The 23,672-nt window shown below is 46.9% G+C and overlaps 5 protein-coding genes across 5 annotated transcripts; 1 reads left to right on the top strand and 4 right to left on the bottom strand.

Moving 5' to 3' along the window:
• Positions 1–65: 65 nt before the first annotated feature.
• On the bottom strand, positions 66–915 carry F4813DRAFT_387356 (uncharacterized protein; the record flags this gene model as incomplete). The annotated part of the gene is made up of 2 exons (XM_049246548.1): positions 66–128; positions 193–915. The coding sequence occupies 2 exons, from the start codon at positions 913–915 to the stop codon at positions 66–68; spliced, it is 786 nt and encodes a 261-aa protein (XP_049101832.1).
• A 654-nt stretch (positions 916–1,569) lies between these two features.
• Positions 1,570–3,297, bottom strand: F4813DRAFT_352180 (HSP20-like chaperone). Its single transcript, XM_049242507.1, has one exon. It carries the CDS (start codon positions 2,742–2,744, stop codon positions 1,950–1,952), a length of 795 nt encoding a protein of 264 aa, XP_049101831.1. The 5' UTR covers positions 2,745–3,297; the 3' UTR covers positions 1,570–1,949.
• A 1,013-nt stretch (positions 3,298–4,310) lies between these two features.
• On the bottom strand, positions 4,311–7,167 carry F4813DRAFT_326988 (uncharacterized protein). The gene is made up of 4 exons (XM_049241082.1): positions 6,007–7,167; positions 5,888–5,947; positions 5,309–5,832; positions 4,311–5,245 (listed from the first exon to the last, which is right to left on the bottom strand). The coding sequence occupies exons 1-4, from the start codon at positions 6,752–6,754 to the stop codon at positions 4,646–4,648; spliced, it is 1,932 nt and encodes a 643-aa protein (XP_049101830.1). The 5' UTR covers positions 6,755–7,167; the 3' UTR covers positions 4,311–4,645.
• Positions 7,168–13,946: 6,779 nt separating this feature from the next.
• On the bottom strand, positions 13,947–15,336 carry F4813DRAFT_352172 (N-terminal nucleophile aminohydrolase). Its single transcript, XM_049242506.1, has 2 exons — positions 15,065–15,336; positions 13,947–14,983 (listed from the first exon to the last, which is right to left on the bottom strand). Exons 1-2 carry the CDS (start codon positions 15,166–15,168, stop codon positions 14,296–14,298), a joined length of 792 nt encoding a protein of 263 aa, XP_049101829.1. The 5' UTR covers positions 15,169–15,336; the 3' UTR covers positions 13,947–14,295.
• Positions 15,337–15,729: 393 nt separating this feature from the next.
• Positions 15,730–21,853, top strand: F4813DRAFT_379644 (uncharacterized protein; the record flags this gene model as incomplete). Its single annotated transcript, XM_049245478.1, has 6 exons — positions 15,730–15,918; positions 15,982–17,583; positions 17,637–19,336; positions 19,383–20,265; positions 20,321–20,608; positions 20,660–21,853. The coding sequence occupies 6 exons, from the start codon at positions 15,730–15,732 to the stop codon at positions 21,851–21,853; spliced, it is 5,856 nt and encodes a 1,951-aa protein (XP_049101828.1).
• Between the last annotated feature and the right edge of the window lie 1,819 nt (positions 21,854–23,672).

The raw sequence follows: 23,672 nt of genomic DNA, 5'->3' as shown, positions 1-23,672 counted from the left end.
GAAACTGGAGTGTATACATTACTCCGCTAATGAGTATTGAAATAAGACTATACCCATAAACCCTTCTATGGCAGCTCATACTCAATCTCAATAGTCGCTGCTCGAACTTTATTACGCCAACATCTTAGCTATGTATGATTCAAGTTAGCGACCAAGCCCAGGAACGATATCCTATCACCAGATTCGACTTACCCCTGTCCTAACCCAAAGCACGACGATGAATCCCGGCTCCAAAAGCTCCAAAAACCCTTCGCCTTTTCCTATCGGCCCATCATCCTCAACCTCTATATGAACGCCTCTTTTCCATTCAACCTTGTAGTCTTGGTACTCGCTGCATGCCTCGCTATTGTTGCACACTCGCCATTCGATACGCCCGTCCTCTGCCGCCGCAAAGTCCCACCCTTTCTCCCTCAGAACGTCCGCGGCAGACCTAGGATCCCACCAGGTATCCAGGAGGACGTCTTCAAGAGGCATATCCTGGCCCTTCCCCTTTAGTTTCGGAGACAAGGGGCGTAGAATGCTGGCGTCGAACCGCGTGTGGCTGTTGAGAAAGCCATCCTTTCCGTCGTGAGCTATATATCCTTGGTACGCCGCGCTCGTCTGGAAGATGATGCGTTGTGGAATGGCCCTGCGCCCATCGTTGGGAATGCACTCGGTAGTGAGATATAAGCCCGCAACACAGTGTTCCGCGTTAGGTTTCGTGTAGTCGGCGTAGTACTCCTGCTCGTGGACTTTCCGTTTCACAAGCCATGGGTTGTACCCAAGCGAGACTATCTGGATGGCAAGCTCCGGCGGTACTTTATGTTCTAGAATAGAGCGCACCTCCTCGACGTCCTTGGGCATGGGACGAAAGGGATGGGCAAACGTCAAAGAGTCAGCTGCGCAGTGCTCCATATCGGAAGGGCCTGACTGCATGGTGGAATCGAAGGTTGAAGTCATGTCTCATTTCTCCGAGGGGTCTTCTCGGAGTTTTATTACTTATGCCTAAGACCTAAGTACGGGGAATAGTTCACGTTTACGCCCCGCGAGGAAAACCCCAACGCCTCATAACCGATGTTTCGGTAGTATGAGACGATATGATATCTCAAAGCAGAATAGCGGCGGACTTTTGAACACGTACTCGGAGGGGGATGCTTTGTTGGGAGACGAGAATAAGCGATGCATCATTTTCGTCCAAGCCAAGGCCTCAGCTGAAAAGCACTTGATGCATGTCATCCCCGCACGTGGTGTAATATTTATATTAATCCTCCTATAAGTATCAAAGTGAATAATCTTAAGATTGATGAGGGTTTATTCTGAAAATCCTCACATGTATACCAAATCATTGGCATCTCTTATGAAGGAGCAAGAAGTACGTAAGGACATAACTCATGAATAACTTCCAATGTATAGTACTTCATTATTCTAGAACTCCTTCACGTATAACTTACTCCCAACGGGTCAACTCGGGACAATGTGTAACCATCCATCAATAAGGTGCTTACACTCCGTGCTATCACTCATAATTCACTCCACTCCGAAGTCATCAAAAATCTACTGTCTCACTAAGCATCTTAAGATAAGAGAACCTTTTTTTTAAAAAATTTTTATTAATGATATATTGCCCTGAATTATGACCCATAAGCCCAAGTACAATACGATACCTTCCTCCGCAGAAACAACTTATCATTAGCTCGATAGAAACGACCAAAAAATCACAATTCCTCCGCGAACTACTTCTCCCCTATTTTCCATAAGAATGACCGTCAGACGCCAGACCGGCCCAATCGATTTTCATTCATCCATTGTACCTGATCCTCCACCGTGCAATACCGTCCAAAAACTCCGTGCTGAAGACGTGAAGTCGTAATGCCGTATTCATGAACGACTAAAGAAAGGAGCGTGTAGCAAGAAGAGAGTAGCAGTAGTAACATATCAAGGAAAGCACCGGATCAGACGGGCAAATTCGCCTAATTGATGAAGACGCGGCGTCCCTCGGGCTTCTTAGCCTTGGGGACCACGACGCTCAGGATACCGTTGTTGAGCGAGGCGCTGACGTTGTCGGTGTCGACGCGGCTCGGGAACTGGAAGGTTCGCGAGAACTCGCCGACGCTGCGCTCCGAGACCCAGAATCGGTGCTGGGGCTGCTTGGGCTGCTCGGCCGCCGCCTTGTTCTTGTTGGTCTCGGCGACGGTGGTGGTAATGTTACCATCCTCGGGAGCATCTTCAACCGTGGGCTTTGGTGCCTTCTCGTGGTGCTGCTCCTTAGGGGCGTCGGCAATGGCGCCCTTGGACTCGTCCTGGCCCTTCTCGAGGAGACCGGCGGGAGGAGTGCCGGAAGTGTAAGTGCGCTCGACGCGGCCGCGGACGACAATGGTCTGCTGGTCGGTGAACTCAATGTGGACTTGGTCTTTCTCGATGCCTGGCAGTTCTCCGTGTAGCTCGTAGTTGTTCTCGGTCTCCTTCAGGTCGAACTTGGGAGTGAAGGTCGGTAGGTGACGAGCATGTTGACGACCGGCTTGTTGAGTAGCTGCGCCGTTCTCGTTCTGTCCAGCGTAGCGGTCGAAGTCGTCAATTAGTCGGAAGAGGCCGGTGAAGTTGGGCTCGGCGGAAGAGTAGAATCGAGGTCCAAACATCGACATTTTGGATGTAGTAGTGTGGAACTTGTTGACAGGTGAAATTGTAGTGTTGATCGGTTTAAGGTATTTAGGCTTGATGATTCTTTGCGGCTTGACTCTTGTAAGAGTGCGAGTGAATGGTTTCATAAAAGGCTTGTTTGTTTGCGTATGATTGTTGTTCTGATTTGTGTCTGATCTGAGGAACGAGAGAAGCAAGTCTCACGATGTCTTCAGCTCCTTAAATAATTGAAAAGTCATGAGATGAGTATGTTCTACCATCTTCACGAAAGGCCTATAGAATTGCGATGGAATCATTTTTGGATCCATCTAAAACTATCTAGAAGAACACAGATGTTTCTACAAACAATTAATTACGTATTGTAGTTCGATGTATGTATGATGCTTACTTCTCGTTGTTGGTACAGTAGACGATAGGTCTCACGATGGTGCGCGAAGTTGTGAGAATTGGCTGGAAACTTCTACGGGTTTCGCGGCTTTACGACTTTGTTGCTTTTGTCACGCCAGCCCCAACATTTATCAGTCGATTCATTGTCCAATCCTATTATTCTACGAATGAAAGTAAATTTTACAAAAAAATCAATCTTCTGATTATTCGCTTGGAATTATCACGACTATTCCATGCATCGTCTTAGAATAGTCTTTGAATTGATTTAGGTACAATTGTCAACTAACAGGTGAGCGAAGCGTGATAGGTAGGTACTTAGGTACTAGGTCCAATTCTATTTGCAACTCGAATGGTGGAAGCTTTCCGTAGCTGTCTGTGGCTTATCTGTGGCTTGAAATCATGTGGCTGGGAGCCCTCCTTCCATCCATCCATCCAATTTAGGAATTCGTTCGGATTATCACTTTGCCATTCCAATTATCAGGTGCCTTACCTCATACATACATAATACATGGCTGTGGTGGCTGGGTGGCGGTGCGATCTACATGCCAAGTGGAGGTAAACTTGATGATTCAGCCCTAACTACATAGGTCGTCCTTTGTTCATGATATGTACGGCGCGTGCTTAATCATCAGAAATATGCTAAAAGTCTTGGCAGGGGTCCCATCTTGACCGGCCGGCACCCGTGTGCGAATCATGACGTCACCTCCGGCCAGAATCCAAACCCGAGCAAATGCCTAGGTTACTTTTTATTGTGGCTTTCTGATATTCTCCATCGCAACCCCATCGCCAAATTTACCCATATCATACCGAGCTTACGTAGTGAAGGTAGATCTTACCCCGCCGCCCCCCCGCATGAACGCCCGAATTGGTAATTAGTTCAGTGAGCACGTGAACATGGGGATTGGATATCCATGCAGAATGCTTGTTTACTTGCAATGACGTTGCTCTGCAATCCATATTTTGCAATACCATGGTTCCTTTTTAGCGAACATGACGCCGGCGTCTCTCGTTGGTTGACGCCTAGCAGATTTTAACCCATTTGGACTATACGGCATACATGTCATCTATGTACATACACTGGTACATAGTGTATATAGGTACTTGATGTATCCGATAAACTAACAGGGATGGGTTGTGTCTCCTTATAATTTATTCCGGGCTAATGATGGCCATGAGGGTCTGGGGAACATCGGAACATCAATACCTAACATACCTATACATACCTATACATACTAAAAATGCTCAACGGCGTTCCAAAAAGATATGGTAGATATGGTCAAGGTGCTTGGCAATCCCCCTAATCACGTACACATGGCTCGATAATGACGATGCTTATGCAAATGGCGTTTCCATCGTGTTTCTCCTTCATTATACGTAATACTATAGAGCATACATTAGAGCACTGCAATCGTCGGCTTGCTGTGGGGCGCTATCTATAGTACAATACCATGAGGTGCCACTTTTTCGTCAAGACGTGTATATACACTACAACAACGTGATGTGGGTGTACACCAGCATCACTTCTTTCTTTTTTTCCCGCTTCGTTTGCTACGCTCAGCATAGCTAGCCGAGACTAGCTCGACCTTTTGCCACCTCTTTGAAATTTCGCGGCGCGCGCCCATCACAATGGGACTTACTGTCGTCATCGGTAAGGGGGAGGCATAGTCGGCGGCGGATATCCTGCAAGCATCGGCATACCCGGTCGTGCGCCCATGGGTATAGATGCAGGGCTCTGAATACGGTTAAACAACCCAATCAACCTTCTACCAACCGTCGGCTCTAGCTCCGTGCCGTCTCTTGCGATTTTAACCTCCCTGTTAGAGTTCCAGGGATTTCGTAGTCCGCGTGTTCGGTAGAACGGTAACCTCGTAGTCGATAGCCATTCAAGCTTGAAGGGTTTCCCCCATGCCTTGCTAGGGCCCCCTTCGCCATCTTGGCCACTCCTTGCACTAGCCGAGTCATCAGAATCTTCCCTGTCGACGTTTTCGTCCACATCTTCTCGTTCTACCTCCCAAAATATCGTTCCCCGAGCCGAGTCGTCGATAATTCGCCCTTTCGGGCAAGTGTCTGTAGCTTCAGTTGGAATGGCTTTAGGAAGATCTATGTTGCTCGTAGTCTGTGCCTTAGGCGCAAACTCAATAGCGGCCGCTGGATCATCATTGATGGGCGAGGTCATCCTGGCGTAGCCGAAATATTCCCCTGATTTGTTTGCAGAGAACACCAAGTAAACATTATCAACTGCCTGTTTGTAACCCTCATTAGATTAGGATACAACGAATCCAATATAATCGCGAATAAAACTTACTTTAAATGCGTTATTTAATATTTCTTCATTATGGGACTGAGTTGCCCACAAGCCGGTCCGAACACTCAGTTCCAAATCTTCCACTGTGAGACTTTTAAGTATAAAAAACTTGTCTCTTTGTGCACCGGCGTCATTATTAGACGCGTTTCTCTGCTCTGGTTGCGTATCAGTTACTGAAGCTGTAGGTTCGGGAGGATTGTCCTGTAAGCTCTTTATAGTAACAGTAGATGTATTTTTTCCGCTTGGAGAAGTTGCTGCTGGTCCCGTAGGAGCCGTCTGCCCACCAGCTCCTTCGACTGTACTCTTTCGTAGCCGGCTAACTAGTCGTACTGACTGGAATTTCGAATCGTGAAGCTTCTGCTGAGCTGCAGCACAGCTCTGCTCATCTTTAAAATTGGCAAAAGCACAATTGCTCTTCGAAATAAGGAAGAGTGACTCCAACCCTATCGCTTCTTTACAAACGTGATGTACTAGGCTCATTAAATCGGTCTGTGGAGGTAGATTCCCTATCCAGATGGCATGACCTAGCAATGTTTAGTGTTGTAAATATCTTCAAGTAGCAGCAACGAAAACACTTACCGCTCTGTCGAGGCTTCCTTGGAGGCCCTCGGACGATGTTGGGCCGCTCCTCTGGAGACACTAAGAAACCATATCATTAGCGACTACAACACCCTTTATCTAAGGCTAGACAATCGTACTATCTCCCCGAACAAAATTTGCAATCCCGCCCGCTTGATCGCTCCCGCGTAATGGTGACTGCCCCCGCGGATCACTCGACGTGCCGTCTGCTAAGAAATATTGTCCTGGTACCACCTGGCCAGGATGTGGAGACGCAAATTGGTTCGATGTAGGATAATAATAACCGGCGGGAAGAGCATGTTGAGGCTGATTCATCATAACTGGGTTCGGATAGTAGCTTAAGCTATGTCGCGGGGATAGGCTCGATTGTTGGGACGTATGGTGTTGTTGCTGCGACGGCGATAGATGGGCATTGTAGTACGGTGCCATCTGCGGATGTTGGGCAACATAGTAGGGCTGACCTCCTAGCTGTGCCATGTTCGGAGGACCAGAAAACTGCGCTACTTGTGACATGGGCTGGATCATATTGGACGATGGACCGGTGTTGAATCGTTGCTGCAACTGTCCCGGATTATAGCCAGGTCTGTACCCAGGCTGGGGAAGTGCGTTGGTCATCGCAGTCATGTTGTAGGGTCCCTGACGGCTAGGTCCTTGGGGGTGAGACATGTCGAGTTGGCCTGAGAACATATTGGGGGATGGTCCGTAGAGTTGCTGATATTGGGCTTGAAAGGCAGGATCATTTGCGGGACTTTGGCCGTGCGATAATAGAGGTCGTCCATCATTCGGGGCGCGCCCTTGATGGGCACCGACACCCTCTCCAGTCGCAAACTCGTAGTTTGCCGCCAAAGGCGGTGGGACATCTTCCATTGGGTCTCACCAGAGGCCGAGGTATGATTTTGGCGGCTGGCGAGGGAGATCTGGCTCGTCAAGTGCTCGCAGGGTTTCTTTGAACCTGTAAACAACTCGAGCAGACTTAGTCTTCTAATACTGCCTTGACAGACAAGGTGTAATATGGCGTCCGGCAAACCCTAAATTGGTTGAAGTCCAAGGATCTTGATGAGGTTAGGGAAAGAAGTGATAGGTAGTCTTGTGCGGTGTGGCGCAAATCAATAATGGCTGAACGGTAGTCGACCGGGGAGTGACCTAGATCCGGGCGGTTCTTGACAAGGTAGCAGATCGGTATGGGATAGAGGTCTCGCGTACCTTTCTAGTGGCACCACAAGTAGCGATTGGATGATTATACTTGTGGGAAATTCGATGGATCTACCTCCCCAAGTGTCCAATCCAACGATGGAAACAGATCGGACGCAGGGATAGCATATAAATACAAATCCATAGATTCGTAAGCTGGAAAACTATGGGGTACTAGAGAGGGAATTGGGTTCCCTGAATAAAAAATTCCGACTACTAATGGGAGCGACTATGGGTTTTTTGGTATCCCGTGCCTGTGCTTAACGTCTAGAAGAGAACTTGAAGAGCTTCGATGGCATGGGATTACCGAGAGGGCCAAGGGTCCGTGTCACGAGTTGGGCACAAGTAGTTATCCTCTTAGTCCTGGCTGAGGAAGTTATGTCACATAGGTAGGTATACAGGTAGGCACATAAGTAGGGAGGGAGATAAATGTCCCCGGGATATCGACATAATATTAGACGATGTGGCTAATTAGGATGCCCATGTGGCCCGACGTGACTTCTGACAATCCTGGTTCATTAGGGCATCAAGCAGAAAGCGGTCATTATGTAACGACAATCTTTACCTTTTCCTTCGGCAAGTATGCAGTATGGTATGAGGGAAAACATCATGAGACAACTTCAAGAAACATTACAAGGAAGTTGACGACTCGCGGCAATGCAGGTGGCCAAAAGTTAGTCTTGTCAAGCTTACCTAGACATGGCTGCGAAGTCTAAGTTGGTAGTACGGGAGTACTTGTAGGGCTTCACCAGGGGAGACCAGACGACGAACCAGATAGTAGAAGCGTTGCAGGAGTATCCCGGCTTCGAGCCCCCGGGGGGTGGATGGGTTCACAGCGGATGGGCCCAGATAGGTAGACAACGGAAATCGAACGGAGTGTTGGGAGTAGAAGAAAAGTAACAAGAGTAGCCAATAAGCTTAGACGGGTGCCAATAGGAGGAAACGAAAATTGGGGACAGAGAGATGGGATTTTGCAGTAGGCCGATGGTGTTTCGCCTGGTGCCGTTTTTTTCGCCACCAGACCCTTGGATCTTCTTTTTGGGGGATCCATAGGGGATCCCATGAAGCCTACCTACCTACCTAACCTAGGAGGTACCTAGTTATTACTTATCCCATTTCGCAGGACATGTCCCATTTCTCGGCTCGTAGGCTCGCAACTCAGCCACAAAAGATCTAGCCGGGCCTTTAGTAAGGTGAGTCTCGTACAAATGTGAGCCTCTATGGGATTTTGTCAGATCCGCAGTGCCGATCTCGTCACAAAACAACTCGGTACCGGCTGTGTTCAAAAATCTGAACGTAAATCTGCTCCTGGGTAAGGCCATTTAAACGGGTTGCGGCTGTCACTATGGCCGAACCAATCCTGCGCAAAGCCGAAACGATCCAGGAACCACAAAGTAATCGAGCAACGCTTGTAGCGGAGCGGAACGGCACCTAACGATCTCGGACGCTACTCGAGACGACTAAATTTACCTTGGATGTTGGACTCTTTTTCTGAACCGAACGCCGTCTTCTAACGGGTCAGCAGGGGCAGACGAAATCTGAAGTATAGATGATTTCTTCCGAGAGTCTAACCGTTTGTACCCCCACGAAGGGTGCACCGGCGTATCTAGAGGGGGTCTTGTAGGTAGCGTACCTATGTATGTACGCTATTGAGGGTGGGTAGGTATTGTATTGTACCTAAGTAGCGAGTCCCGCTACAATAGGTACATACAAAAAGCAATTCCAGAATAATTGGGACGCACCTCGACATGGTGTAGAATGTATCAACGCTAGACCGACGGGGCCGCGTAGTCGATCTTTAAAGCTTCAAAACGAAGCAGAAGCTACATAGCTCAAACTTCAATCCGTACCTAGGCAAGCAGGTAAGCTTGGTATGCTGGTATGTAAGTAGCTTGATGCGTGCTAAGCTACATTCCTTGGATACAATTGCTGTTGTGGTGCTGTTGCATGTTGTGGCCCGTGTGATCGATGTTCCTTGCCAGGTTAATGGTGGAGGATGAAGATCTGCGAATCTGATCGGCAAGCCTGGTAGTTAGAATGATGAAATAGGAGCCCAGACCTCGGACTGAGCCGCAATCGACTTTCTGTCGGATTGTCGCAATTGGGATTGGGGAAATTGGTGTTTTCCCATCCCCCCTCAACCTGGTCGGTGTGGAGATTGCTGATCCCTAGAATCCCTGGATCTAGTGGGCAAATGATGTCGATGATGAAATTCTTCTTAACTTGGTCTTTATGAACTTTGCGACAGTGACGTCGCATCATATGAGCGGGATTTGAGATTTGAGATTTTCGGGCGCCAATGATGTTAAGGCGAACTTTTATTAGTAGTGCATGGTGGACACCGATTTGATTTGAATTTTTATTTCTTTTTTCAATTTTCAATGTCTATTGTCATAATTACCTTAGTTACATGATGCATGATGTATCTACTAAGCAAATTTATATACGGATTGTACTTATGTCCGATGTACCTAGGTACTGCATAGCATGTACTTATAACATGTATACAGGTAGGTAACCTATCGGCATATCAGGCCATAAACCCGAACGATGATCGACAACTGTTCAACATTTACATTGTATATTAGAATACCTCTTGTTGGGATATGATGGTCATATGCATGGCCAGATATATAACAGTATACAGACACGTATGCATGTATGTACGTGTGGCTTTTGTATGACATGGACGGAGCCGCCTCCGCATCAGACTTCGATCTTTATTTTTATAAAAAAAAAAAAAAGACGGTAAGTCGGTCGTGATAAAGTTCGCTATCCTCTAGTGCAAACTAACCTACTTACACACTAGTTGTTTTAACTAACTTATTCCAACCATTTTGCCTTCTTTCGGTCTTAATCCGTTTAATCCTCTGCGTAAACTTGGACTATTTACGTACATCTACGGTATTCGCCACGCTTCCTGCTCTATACCATAATCCGTTAATTCTGATATCCATATATTTCCTTATACTACCTACCTCCTATGTATTACATACATTGAAGGGTCACCGGTTACTACCTACAGATAATTAGCTTATCTTTAGTGATGAACATGCTATTAGCCCCTTATGCATCCTGCAGCTATGCGCGTTATTACAAGCATCAGCTTATTAGCTGATACCCAGTTAGGTATCCATCGAGGCGCCTGCCACGTAAAGGATTGAACTGGGTTCGGTATAACTGTGAATATTACTGGCAGCGCCACAGTTGTATGAATATGTTCGACGCCGTTGCGAATGTTCCAGTTGTTCCCACTTAGTAATTGCTTTTACCCTAGGCTACCTAGGTACCTAGGGTACTCAATTCGCAGCTGTAGTATAGCACTTGAGCTTTTCCAGGATCTTGATTCCTCACTTACACTAGGTAGTTGCTAAAAAGTAAAAGACGGCTTAACCTAACTCCCCCACCCCCCCTCGTGATAATTGAGAATAGGTACTCTTTCATCGAAACATATAAGTGCCTCTTTTAGACTGTACATAAGACGTAATTCTTCTACGGAAGTTTCGCTCCGGGCGGAGATTACTTTGTGCTACCAGCCGGTTCCAGAACTTCAAAAGAGATATCTAACTAAATCTAAAATAAGCTGTAAGATTGCTGCTGTAACTAAGTGAAAAGCTGAAGACGCATACAAAGTTGTACATAAATACATAACATCTTTGTTATTCAATACCGTAGATTTGGGTTTACACGAACACCTGGTGGGTTGTGTTACTTGGTTATACGCCTAAGAGGTACCTAACGTACGTTACTTAAAACGGTAACGTTGCAGCAATGCTTCGCATGTGATCTGCTCCGTACAGTCCGTAAGATCTACAAGAACGGTTGCCAGAATAATATGCCGATACCAGCCTGATTGCCCTATTTTGTTACACTACTCAGCCTCACTTTCCTGCTTTGGTATATATTTTCCTCTAATCCCTTTGCCCTCATGATTTCTTCGTAAGTGATCATCCTTGCCACTGGATTATGCAGTCCAAATACGCCCAAAACATACGCACTCTCTAGTGACCAGCCGACTGGAACCTACGCACCTAGGTATCTGGTAGATCTTAGTGTTTAATTGTATGTAGTAAAATACGAGCTCGACATGGCCCGATTTGGGAAGTGATCCACAACATGGAAGTCTCCTGATGCTTCACTACAATATATCGCTTTTGAAGTTTGATGGATTGTCAAACTTTTGGCCCAAGTTGATTAGATTCGTAAGCTCGCCTCGACGGGTAAGATACTTTGGGAGGCCTCGGAACATTCCATGGTGTCTTCTACCGCACCTTAGGGCAAAAGTAGATGGCCTTGCTGCTTCACTAGCCATCAATATTCGCCTCGCTTTCTCTATTAGCTGGTGACTTTAGCTTGTGACTATCTCTCCGCTCCGAACAATGTGGCGAGCGGTAGCGCAGACATTCTAGCAGCCCATCTTAACAGCCTAAGTAGCTATTCAGGAACAGTTTTGATGGTGCGAGGTGCGCTTTATTAGTGATTGATTAGATGCCTACCTAGGGACCTATGTAAAACAATTCTAAGTGCCAGTTTTAGCTGTATTATCACTGGTAGCAATTATCACTGGTAGCAAAACACCATGATTTATCTTAACGTACTATGTATCTCTAAAATCTACATGGGTTGCTATTTTTGGATTACATTTGAAAAATGTCTAATTCTTATTTTTTCGAACTCTTCTAGAGTCGATACCTTTGCTGTTTCGCCTTTCTCCATCTTGCTAGCCTTAACTCCAAAGCCATCTTGGGCGACGAGCCGGTTCTAACTTACTCCGGAAAGAAGCTCGAGCCGCGGAAATTAACAAACAACCACGTAGAACCAACTGTGATTGGTATGTAAATCGTGGGGGAGGCTCAGGCGAAGCACACTTGTGATGCAAGCTAAAACAAGCGCTTCGACTCCTGACATGGATTTGACATCTAGATAATGTGGCGTAAGACGGCTTTCCCGTTCGTCTGGGATACACCTGGATGTTTACGTTACTTGATCATCAGCCACAGGGCCGCAACCTTGTTCTAGTTAACCAAGCGCTTAAAAGCTAAGCTAGCAGGCCGGTAGAGGTTAGAGCTCATCCAGTTAAGCTTATCCCGGCAAAACAATACTGCATGGTTACTGCATGGTCGGCCGCATCAGACGGCTTATTGTGGCGACTCAACGGTTGATTTTCTATAGGGCTCTCGTACAAAATTTGGTAGAAGCTAATATTGTCACTCAAGAGCCTAACGCGACCACTAACGAGATACATTCATTAGCTACGGAGGCTAACTAGTGGTTTCGCATAGGCGAATTGATTACCGTAGCTCCTATGTACTATGGCACTGGCATCCCGTTCTTGGGCTAACAAAATCATTTCATTTAATCCCAGTTCGGACTGCCCCCCGAAGAGTTATATGAATAAGCTTAAGTTGATCCCGGCTCATGGTAAACTACGTGAAGGGCTAAGATAAGTTTGAAGTTATGCGACCTGCGTATCTTCTAGGTAGGGCCGAAAAGGGCGACTTCGGGACTATACAAGTCCAGAGGTATTGATCTGCAGGATTTCCACGTAGCCGTGCAAAAAAACGAATCTGCAGTAATTTTGATCGGGTTGCCTTGCTACCTGATCTGCTGGTACCGTCTTACCGGGTCGAGAATTCCCCTCTGCGAATACGCGTTAGACCCCCTTTGTCTCAGACTTTACTCTTCACATCGACTTAGGTGAGTTGGCTCAACGCGTTCCAACAGGAGCGGTCCGTAGCGATAGTCTCTAAATACGAGGAAAAGTCGGAGGACCTCCGGGGCCGAGTAATTTGTCATGTGTTGTTGTCTCTGGGCGGACAGTGGCATGACTTTCCCGGTATTCGGGAGTGGTCCGGTCAGCTGACATAACGGGATCACGGTCCGCCAATCGCTACGCGGGATCCGCCGGCCACCTATCGTATGGACCGAAATGCATCGTCGCACCGGATCTCAACGACTCTTCTAGCCCTCGTGTTTATGCGGTAGGTGCTGCACTGATCAGTTCATGGTCATGTTTCATCTCATGCTTTTGTTTGGTATAGGCCGTTTGAAGATGAGGATCTCAGATGTATTTCCGCATTAATAAGACTCGGAGCCGGGCCGGGTCCGGCTCTACGAATGTATATTTTAGTAACTGTTATGCGTTGTACAGAGCTGCAAGTAAGTTGGCGCTTCTGGGATTAATTGACGCTGGAAACTACTATACATATTTCTCTCTATAAACCAATGGGGTTTTAAGACGTCTGTGAATATGAAGACCTTAATCAAAATGAATACAATTTCCTTTTCAGGGGGAGATCTCAAAAACTAACTGCAAAGGTATATTTTAATAACTACAACTTTAGAAAGGGTGTCTTAAAGACAATGCTGTACATAGGGGAAGGACACGATACTATGGCATAAACACATTGCAATCAAAATATGCAATGTATATTCTGAAGTATGAACTTGACACAATTTTTACTCCACAAATCTGGCACTGGGATATGTTCCATCAAAACGCAATAAAGAGCAGATGTCTTACCTTATGAGGAAGGCCCCTCATCGCTCGGACCAACAACATTTTTTGTAATTTATACTTTTTCTTTTGTGTCCTGTTCGCACTTCGGGGCGTGGTCACCGAGCTGATGGAACTAGGTACTCGGGCGGGACGAGAAGGGACGAACAGATAGAGAACAGATAGATCAAAGGCTAGTGAATATTCAACGAATATCTTCTCATGGGTGACACGGTATGAATTGGCATATGAATCAGCATAAGCTGGAGGGTATACATTGTAGCTGAGAGTTCCATCTCACCTACCTCTCATACTTGAATGTTAGATAACTGTAACGTTCATAGTAATATTAAGATAAATACGAATTGGAGCCACTGGTATATTATATTATTACGGGCGAATCTGGGGTAGGCAATATAAGGCAAATAGAGACTACTTCATAGCTTGGAAGGGTTGAAACTTAAGCATATTAATACTTAAAGGGTTAGACCAGGACTATTACGATGAGAGCTGGTGCTATTGACTAGCTATAATAGACTCTGAGCAAACTACCTAATACTATAGTCGTCACACATTTTGGCGTTGGCATATCGGCATCGTGAAACTGGGTTGACCATACTCGAGAATGTCAGTAGTCAGTTATGATGTATTTAAACATCAGGGAACTCCGTTGCCTACGATATAGTACACAGCCGCTTGTAATCGGATCACTGGCAACCCCTTAATCCTTCTTTAGTGGCAGAACCTTCTCCTCGATTCCGTCCTTGGTAATGATGACCACCTGCAGCGCATCACCGACTTCGATATGACGCTCAACCGCCGAGTCGAAGGCATCCTTCACTAGTATTTCCACCTCATCCCTCGGTAGCGGCACGCGCTCTCGTTCCTGTAGGTCGTGCCCGGTGCCGCTTTCAGGCACATACTGGTTCTTGAAGTTGACCTGGTTGTCGAGGAAGGGCATAATTAGACTACCTGCAGCACCGCCAGCTCGGCACTGCTCACGCTCGTAGCTGCCGACAGGGTCGTAGCTGTATACGGCGCCCTTGCCCTCCTCGTCGATGCCGCCTAGGATGGCGTAGACGTAGTATGGGAAGAAGCGCTTCTGGTACATGATGGTAGATAGGCGCTTGGCGCAGGCGTTGACGGACATGGGCTTGCCGTGGCGGTACCGGTACATTTTGCAAATAGCGTCGAGTCGCTCTTTTAGAGCCTCGCCGTCTGCCGCGAACCCGACCACGGACAGCAGGATGTTGGCATCGTCCTGCGACGAGTTGGATCCACCAATCTTGAATACCTTGGGCGAGTACCGCGTGTTGATGCTGTAGCCTGACGTCAGACGGGTATCACCGGCCATGATGGCGAAGTCGGCGCCGGCGATGGCGAGAGTGGAACCGCCGTTGTCGGTGTATCTGCGACGTGGAAAGTCAGATTAAGCATCTTAGAGGAGAAGGGTTGAGCGAGCAAAATCTGAGAATGTTGAAATATCTTACGGGTTAAAACGGTGTTCCCGCAAACCATCGATGGCATCTTTAGGAACTTCGGCAAACGAGTAGTTGGGCCCGTTCAGGACGGGGTTCTGGCTGAACATGGCCATCTTGGTAATTGTCGCTGTTGTATTATCCGGATGGTGCTATGTGTAGGTATTTATCGGCCGTTATGATTATAGAGTTGAATGCGGGTGGTCTGACGTGGTGGATTGTTTAATGGGCTGAAGTTGAGCTTTGATGATGATGATGATGATGATGATGATGATGATGATGATAAGGTTTCCATTCACGGCCCGCGCGTCGAGCTTGCAGCCTTGCGGGCTGACGGGCTGGCTGAACTCTGGCTAGCCCACCTCGACAGGGGTAGCTCTTGATGACTAAGTCAATTGCTACTTCAATATGTAGGTACCTACATACTTCAATACCTCATAGCACTAGTGGGGGATGGATCCACCTAATTTTTACTATGTACATGTAGATAGGGGAAACAGAGACTGCCATCTGCATCATCAATTTAATTGTACCGCTTTTGCGACAATCACTCCTTTTGGCCAAACGTTGGTCTTGTTGTAGCCCTGTGTAAACATTTCATCTGTATCACACTCTCGTTCAGAAGCCACTGTAATGGTTTGCGTTGCTTTTCTTTCTAGATAATATCGTACTCGAAAATGGCACGCAATATCCGCCAGCAGGCGCTGCAGAAGATTGCTCTACTTTCGGCCACGAGTTCCACCATCTCCTTTGACAAATCCGACCTCGATCGACTATGTAGAGCTACAAACATCCGTGGGAGGGGGAAAGAAGGTGCCAATGGCTCAGCTAGGGGTTATCCATCCTCATTGGCTCGTGTTCCTATGGTAAAGTACCTCGAAACATGAAGAGACAAATGGTTGTCAGAGTAGCTAACTGAATATCTTAAGACTATACGTGAATTTGAAGTACTCGTTTCCCTCTGCAAAGCCGCACCGATGGTCCAGAGCGGCCAAAGTGCTCAGAAGCTAGCTAGCCAATTGATACCCTACATCCTCGAGGCACATGCTCAGACTTTTCTCCCCTCGCCCGCTTTCAGCAAGATCGAACCGTCCCCTATCGAGGCCTTAGCCTCACACGTCACCGCCGCTCTACTCTCGTTAGGGAACAACTACGATGACTTACATGAGACCGTGTCTGACAATATTTGGGCTCTCCTGGCTGCAATGTCTACGACTGTAAAGGGCACAGTTCCACTGAAACTAAACGGAGATGCTCAACCAAATTTAGATGATGCCATCCATATTGCAACTGTGGCTATTTCTTTGCTGGGTTTTCTTGATGCTGCTTCTGCTCAGGCTAATTTCTGGAGGAGTGGTGGAAGATTGGCTCTTATTAGGAAGATCAGCAACCTGCTTTCCGAATCTTTCTTAACTGCCGTCGATGCTGCATTTTCTACTATTCGGAACGCCCATATATCGGACCGTAACGCTAAGGACTGGAAGAGAATCCTCCGTCATTACGCTAACCAGGGACGACCTTTAGGTTCTATGCTGCTTCAGAGGAGCTTCATGTGGCTCTTAGTCTCTGCTACTTCGCTTTTAATCGCGGATGTCAAGCTTCTCAGAACCTCTCATATCCTCGATTTATTCATGTCTAAGGATGGCATGTCAAAGCTAGGCTCTACAAGTAGTCCGGATCCCGATTTTCAGTCAATTGAGCTATATGCGAGCATCGCGCAGGAGGAGATGGACCGCCTCGAAGCAAGTGCTGATTTCATTGAGCTCGGTTCATCCGCCCAGCAGAGATTAGCTTGTGCTGTCAAAGCTGCCGTGGTCATTAGTTACTTGAACTGCTCTATATTGCACGAGGATGCGGCGGACTCTGAGCTTCTCATGGGCTGGCTACAGGAGTCTTTGGATAATCCAATGCAAATGGCAGACGAGACGTTGGCATCAACTGTGTTTCGTTCGATGGCTATACTTTCTAAAATCTCGCCGAACTTTGCTCCTACTGTGGTTCGACTACTGCCGCGTTTTATCGTGCGGACTACGCCCTCTAGCGGTATCGTTGCTACTGCGTCAAAGTCATTGGCTTTTACTTTACGTCTACTATCCCAAGATGCGGTTATTACCACGCTATACACCCTTGGAAATGTGCTAAGCCCAGATGCGGATCATAATGCTCCAAATGGATCTGCTGGCGAGTTCGGTGGGTTGACAAGCGTGTACCAAAGCAGACAATCGACGGGTAGTGATATATCGCTCCAACTTCATGGGGACGAAGACACTACATTGGTATACGCGAATATCGTCCAAGCGATATGCAGCATTGCAGAAATGTGCGATGATGAAAAGATCACAGCTCTCGCACAGGCAATGCTCTTGCAAAAGTTAACCAAGGTCAATCAGTCGGTCGACTGCCACATCGTTGTTGGAGCAAGTGTCCTGTCTCTAAATGGAGGGCAGCTGGAGTTCAGATCTCTTCTTAGATTGTATTCTAAGCTCTGTCATAATGCGTGTGCTGAAGATAACGCTATCATTCTTGATGCCGTAAGACTTACACTTATATGTGTTTACAACGGGTTGCTAACGAATGTCTACAGGTTAAGAAAGCTCGAAATTACATATCGGAGAATGTGAAGCATGATTCTCCGCTATATGACATCTACTGGGACCAAATACTGGAGGAATTGATCTCCAAGGGAGATATACACCAGTCTCAGCATATGAAGGAATCTGACGTCGAGTTTGCAGCCCGCGAAATTGCTCAGCTCCTCCAACCCCTTGCAATCCTAATGTCGAGGCATGAACTTACCACCGAGCTTCCCGGCCAAGATGATGATAGACATTCTCTCATTCGAGATGTCTGGTTTAATATTGTGGTACATGGCTTTACGTCTCTGACAGATAGGGGCAAGGAGTATATTAACGAACTGCGCATCATGGCTATCCACTCACCACCCCTAGTGGCCGAACAACGAGGGGAACAGGTTGAGAGTGACATCGAGCTCAACACTGTCCTTCGTCGAGCCAACACTTCAGATCGGGAGGCAAAACAAAAGAGGCAGCTTACAGAACTCGTGCCCTCGAGAATCGCACAGATAAAGAGCCTGAGTTACAGGAAAGTTATGTTCTTGCATGCCGCGTATTTGGTTGAAAGTTTGAGGGCTGATTCCGGAGATTGTACCAAGACCCTCTCGTACTTCTTGGAACCTAGCATGCGCAATGAAGATATACGCGGTGTTATGGAAGGTATTACGACTGTTGTGATGGAGAGATATTTGTCAAAGACTCTGGAAGCAAAGCTGCCGACTTTTTCAGCCCTCTATGCGGCTTCTCAACTCGCGGCAATTTTCTGCGGGTGTTGTCACCGTATTCAACGTGTTCAGCAATCTGCGTTCTATTGCGCTGACAAGTTCATTCGTGAGATTCCGTCATCTCTCTGTCAAAAATCGTCGCTTTTTGCTCTCCTCGAGCTATTGTCTCTTATGTGGATAAGTTGCCTCGAAGCTGAGACAGAAATGTATGATCCACGGTCGGTGTTCACATCTCGCTTGGGAAACGTCACTGTCGAACTTTCCGACGACTATACTTTCAGAAAGGCTACGCTTAATAATCTCTACATGAAAGCTAAATCGTGGGTCTCAATGGCAGTCAATCTAGCTCCTTCTGATGTGAAGGGCTTGCTTCAGACCTACTTGTCCGAGTTTGAAGACGAGGGAGCGTATGGGCATATGTCGCTTGGCCGGTCCTTTGCCGTGGAAATGGGCTCCTCAATTCCGGCAACGGATCAGAGATTAACTTCTCTGGACCCTGTTGGCCAGACCGCAATAAACACGGCATCTCATTTTGTTGCTCAGTACACAACCCGTCAGGAATATAGGTACGGCGAAGCACTACCCAGCCATAGCAAAGATTTAATAAGTTCCATGCCCATGACGCGACGAGACTCGTTCATTAGATCTGCCCCATCTGATCGTGCTGACGCTGTTATGGCGTTGGCCCACGTGGGATCCCGTCTTACCGGCAAGAAGGTCACACCTCTCCACGACGTGAGAGATATCCTCCGACGAGCGGCAGCTCTACTCTGCCGCAGTGGGAGGGATGAGAGTGCTATTACACATTACCTTGTCAGCATTCCCTTCAAAATATTTACCAAAGAGTCCATCAATTTTGGTGTATCTCTTTGGCTGGGCGTCATAAACGAGAATCCCAGGATGGAGTCTCGAATACTTGCTGAGATCGCGCAACAATGGGAAATCGCCATTCACAATAAACTTGGGTTGTTCAACCCTACTCTGATGTAAGATAGGCCCCGAGACTATGCGTATCAATACTAATATTGTCAGGCACCCGGATCCGTTCTTCCTTAAAGAGGAATTCGCTCCAAGCGATAACGAAGGCCTTGCGAGGCGTCGGCAGCAGGTACATAGTATGCTTGCTCCGCATACTCGTCTGATACAATTTTTTAGCAGCCACTTCAATGCTACCCGACTGGGTAGCCCGGATATGCATAGAATCTTTATCCGTATGCTTGACTCGACACTCGATGCTCTGAAGAACTCTATCTCTCACCCAATGGCCAGAGAGATTCGCCTAAGAATCGTTCTTTTTAGCTTAAGAGTGCTAAGAGTGAGCACCGCTGTCCGTCCATTGGTTCAATGGCGACTCAAAGACAAGATTCTATCAGCGGGATTGAGTTGGTTCAAGTTCGCACCCAAATGGTCCTTCGGCAGCAATATTCTTCAGTTGAAGACCGAAGTGCGCTTGATTACTGATGTCTTGAGTGCTCTCAAGACGGTCTCTTACGTCGGAGCCCAGGCCATCGGCAACTTCAGGGCCCTTACCCAAAAGGAGACATTGTTTCAAGTTCTGCTCGAGAGTGAACAGACTAGATTAAATGTTTGGGTTCACCCACTCGGCGAAAACCACCAACGGCCACATCTAACGCACCGTACTGGGACGGCACTCGAAGTAGGTTTATGGCCATTTAAATTAATGAGGCATAGAAAGCTAATTCGCAAGTCTACACTCAAACCACTTGTTCGCTTAGCGTGGGCCGAACATCCTTCTCTAGCAATAGAGCTAGTCAGTCGATTTTCGATCCCAGCCGTGCATAATGAAGTTCGCTGGCTGTTGTTAAATTTCCCGGCCAAGGCTATCTCAGATCCCGAGGCTCTCCCCATACTATTGGGAGGCGAACTACCATCTGATGTTGGATTCCAGCTCAAGGTACCAACCATATGACCCTCCCGTCTCTCGTATAATAACCCACTAACCAATGTAGTACTTACTCTTCTGGGCTGCTGTAAATCCCGTCACTGCTGTTACCTATTTCTTGCCATCCTATCGAAACCATCCGTTCTTGATCCAGTATGCTATGAGAGCCCTGGAATATCACTCAGTCGATGTAACATTTTTCTATGTACCACAAATTGTACAAGGTCTTCGATTTGATGCTCTTGGTTACGTGGAGCGTTACATTATTGAAACAGCCCAGTTCTCTCAATTGTTCGCCCATCAGATTATCTGGAATATGAAGGCAAACTCCTATAAAGACGACGACGCTATGATTGTAAGTCTCGTCATCCCAAAATCTAGTAGCCTCCTACTGACATACTGCTAGCCCGATGCCATAAAGCCTGCTCTCGACAAAGTGATGGAAAAGTTGATCAACAGCTTTTCTGACGAGGACCGAAACTTTTACGAGAGAGAGTTTACGTTTTTTGACGAGGTCACCAGCATATCTGGCAAACTCAAGCCTTTAATCAAGCGCGACAAACCGGAGAAGAAGCAAAAGATCGAAGAAGAACTTCGAAAGATTAAAGTTGATGTTGGTGTTTACCTGCCCAGTAACCCTGATGGCGTTGTCATCGGCATTGACCGTAAATCTGGCAAACCGCTCCAATCACACGCGAAGGCACCATTCATGGCTACATTCCGCATCCAAAAAGCGAAGGGTGGCATGGAGGAAACAGAAGAAGTAGCCGAAGAGGTGAGCAAGACGGGCCAACCCCCGGCTGAGACTACAATCGAGGTCTGGCAGAGCGCTATCTTCAAGGTTGGCGATGACTGTCGACAAGATGTGTTAGCCTTGCAGATGATTGCGGCGTTCCGCGGTATCTTCCATAGCGTCGGGCTCGATGTCTATGTGTTCCCTTACCGTGTGACTGCTACTGCTCCAGGCTGTGGTGTTATCGACGTGTTGCCAAACTCAATTTCCCGAGATATGCTGGGCCGAGAAGCTGTCAACGGGCTATATGACTATTTCATCAGCAAATACGGCAACGAAGATTCGCTCCGCTTCCAGCATGCGCGTAACAATTTCGTAAAGAGCATGGCCGCTTACAGCATAATATCTTTCCTCCTGCAGTTCAAGGATCGCCACAACGGTAATATCATGATCGACGACGCTGGCCATATTTTGCACATTGACTTCGGGTTTTGTTTTGATATCGCTCCCGGTGGTGTGCGGTTCGAGCGTGCGCCCTTCAAGCTCACGGGTGAAATGCTGGCTGTGATGGGAGGCGGTACAGACCACCAGGCCTTCAAGTGGTTCGAGGAGCTGTGCGTGAAATCTTTCTTGGCGTGCCGTCCGCATGCAGAGAAGCTGAGCCAGATCGTGTTACTCATGATGGAGAGCGGGCTGCCATGCTTCAAGCCGGAGAGTGTCAAATTCTTCAAAGAGCGGTTCGTATTGGAGCGTACCGAGCGCGAGGCGGCCGACTTCGTGAGGGACCTGGTCAGGAGGAGTGCGGGCAGTTACAGTACCATGGTGTACGACCAGTTCCAGCTCATGACCAATGGTATTCCTTACTAGTACATATAATAGATATAGATAGATATCCGGAAGGAGTTGGCGATCTGTGGAGGCGGCGAGCTCGTTTATTGTGTTCTAACCGGCAATTATCGATAGTTGCGATATTACCTCTTGAACTTATTGTAATAATAATAAAGCAATTCCCCCAAAAAGAATATTCTAGAGCGCTTAGATATGTTCACCGGTTGGGCTTTGGTGTGTTGAACCGGTGAATACAACAAGCAATTCACAACTTATATATAATTATGTAGCTATAACTACCTTAATATACAATGCTAATAGGCAATATTGTAACCTTCTTTGTAGTACTCCCCTGAAGACAAGTATGTCTAGACTCGTCTGAGTTTACTTGGGTAGTTTTCAGTTAATGAAGCTTTCAATGTTTTTTATAGATAAGCTGGAGCTCTAGTGCTAGAGGCTCTCCCACTTCACAATGCGTGGCATAATTGAGAAGTGATTAAACTTGCATACCTCGGTAGGTAGTTCAGTGTGTACCTAGGTAGGTATTGTACCTGTATCAAGCACTGCATTGCAACCTACCTACACTTTAGTACCTCCCTAGGCATTCTAAACCGCCTTATTAACAATATACCCAATAGAGTATCACGAAAATAGCTCGGTTCAATATTCAGTAGTTCTCAGCTAAATATTGATGCGTGCATATAAACCGAGCTTTGCGGGCTTATCTCTGTGGTCACTACAGGTACTAGGTTAATTATTAGATGTTGCAGCAATATTGAACCAACCGGAGACGTGTGGGCGAGGGCTTCTGCCTGTCAGACCTATCATGGGTAGGTGGTGTTTTATCTGAGACGGCAGCCCGTAGCCTGTAGAATATGCGAGACGTTGTAGTCCGGATACGTGCACCTGTGACCGCATACCAGACCCGTATCTGGAAGATCATTGCCGGGACTAGCAGGAGTAGATCCGGAGGCTAGACAAGGACACCACTTATCAAGTGAATGAAACTCGCTCGGTCAGTTTCGCGATCGGCAGCGGAGAGGGAAGGATTAAATCATTGGAGGAAAAATGAGGGGACGGTTACGTCAGTTATAGAGCTCCTGTCCCGAACGACTGGCGTATATTGTAACCTAGTTGGGTACTATTGTAGCTATGTAGGTACGCTAGAAACTTTGAGCAGCAACTACTTGAAGATTACGTAGGGCGGGACGGCCCCCATTTCATTTTTGGTCTTTCATAGGTAAGCCAACGCTCATTTATTGCAGATAGCAGATAGCAGATAGCAGATAGCAAGTACTACCGTATCTTGCCAACGGGATGGTGCCGTGCTAGCTGCATAATGTTACGAATTTATTAGCAAGTATCTATCAAGTACTGCTAACGTATCTTATCTGTAAGAACTTACCTACCTAGATATTCGGACCGGTTCTTGGCTGCGAACATCGATACGGGTTGGAATTCGACATGTTTGGGGAACTGTCTGGGCTGTTCTGTTCGTATCCAACTTGATTTGTATCATCTCCAATAATGACATGTCGATTATGCTATTTTTATAAATGTGGTAGGATGATGTACATAGTCGTGGTAAATAGTAACGGCTATATGCATGTGATAGACATAAGACAGTTTTTGACTAAGACGGAGTAAGATGCGTTACCAATACTAAGGGATATATACCACATATAATACTTGTTAATATGTGCGAAATGCCATAAATTGATTGTTATGAACGGATTACTTATGTTTGATAAGGTTGAGTTTGAACTAGTTGGTGCTTCTTTCGTGCATGTATGTAGGTAGGTATTCAGCACGTGTTGGAATCGTTGCTGGGTTTAACAAATTAGATTGGAGAAGTCTC

Source organism: Daldinia decipiens (genome assembly GCF_022478715.1).
Source record: "Daldinia decipiens strain CBS 113046 unplaced genomic scaffold F4813scaffold_8, whole genome shotgun sequence".
In the NCBI taxonomy this organism is placed as follows: Eukaryota; Fungi; Ascomycota; class Sordariomycetes; order Xylariales; family Hypoxylaceae; genus Daldinia; species Daldinia decipiens.
This window is presented reverse-complemented; position numbering and strand designations above follow the sequence as displayed.

Excerpts from the sequence above, each read along its gene's own strand:
- F4813DRAFT_352180 (XM_049242507.1), bottom strand. The coding sequence starts at position 2,744 with ATGAAACCATTCACTCGCACTCTTACAAGAGTCAAGCCGCAAAGAATC.
- F4813DRAFT_326988 (XM_049241082.1), bottom strand. The coding sequence starts at position 6,754 with ATGGAAGATGTCCCACCGCCTTTGGCGGCAAACTACGAGTTTGCGACT. Across the intron at positions 5,948-6,006 it reads AAATTTTGTTCGGGGAGATA|TGTCTCCAGAGGAGCGGCCC; the intron begins GTACGATTGTCT and ends ATGGTTTCTTAG. Across the intron at positions 5,833-5,887 it reads AAGGAAGCCTCGACAGAGCG|GTCATGCCATCTGGATAGGG; the intron begins GTAAGTGTTTTC and ends AAACATTGCTAG.
- F4813DRAFT_352172 (XM_049242506.1), bottom strand. The coding sequence starts at position 15,168 with ATGGCCATGTTCAGCCAGAACCCCGTCCTGAACGGGCCCAACTACTCG. Across the intron at positions 14,984-15,064 it reads CGGGAACACCGTTTTAACCC|ATACACCGACAACGGCGGTT; the intron begins GTAAGATATTTC and ends TCCACGTCGCAG.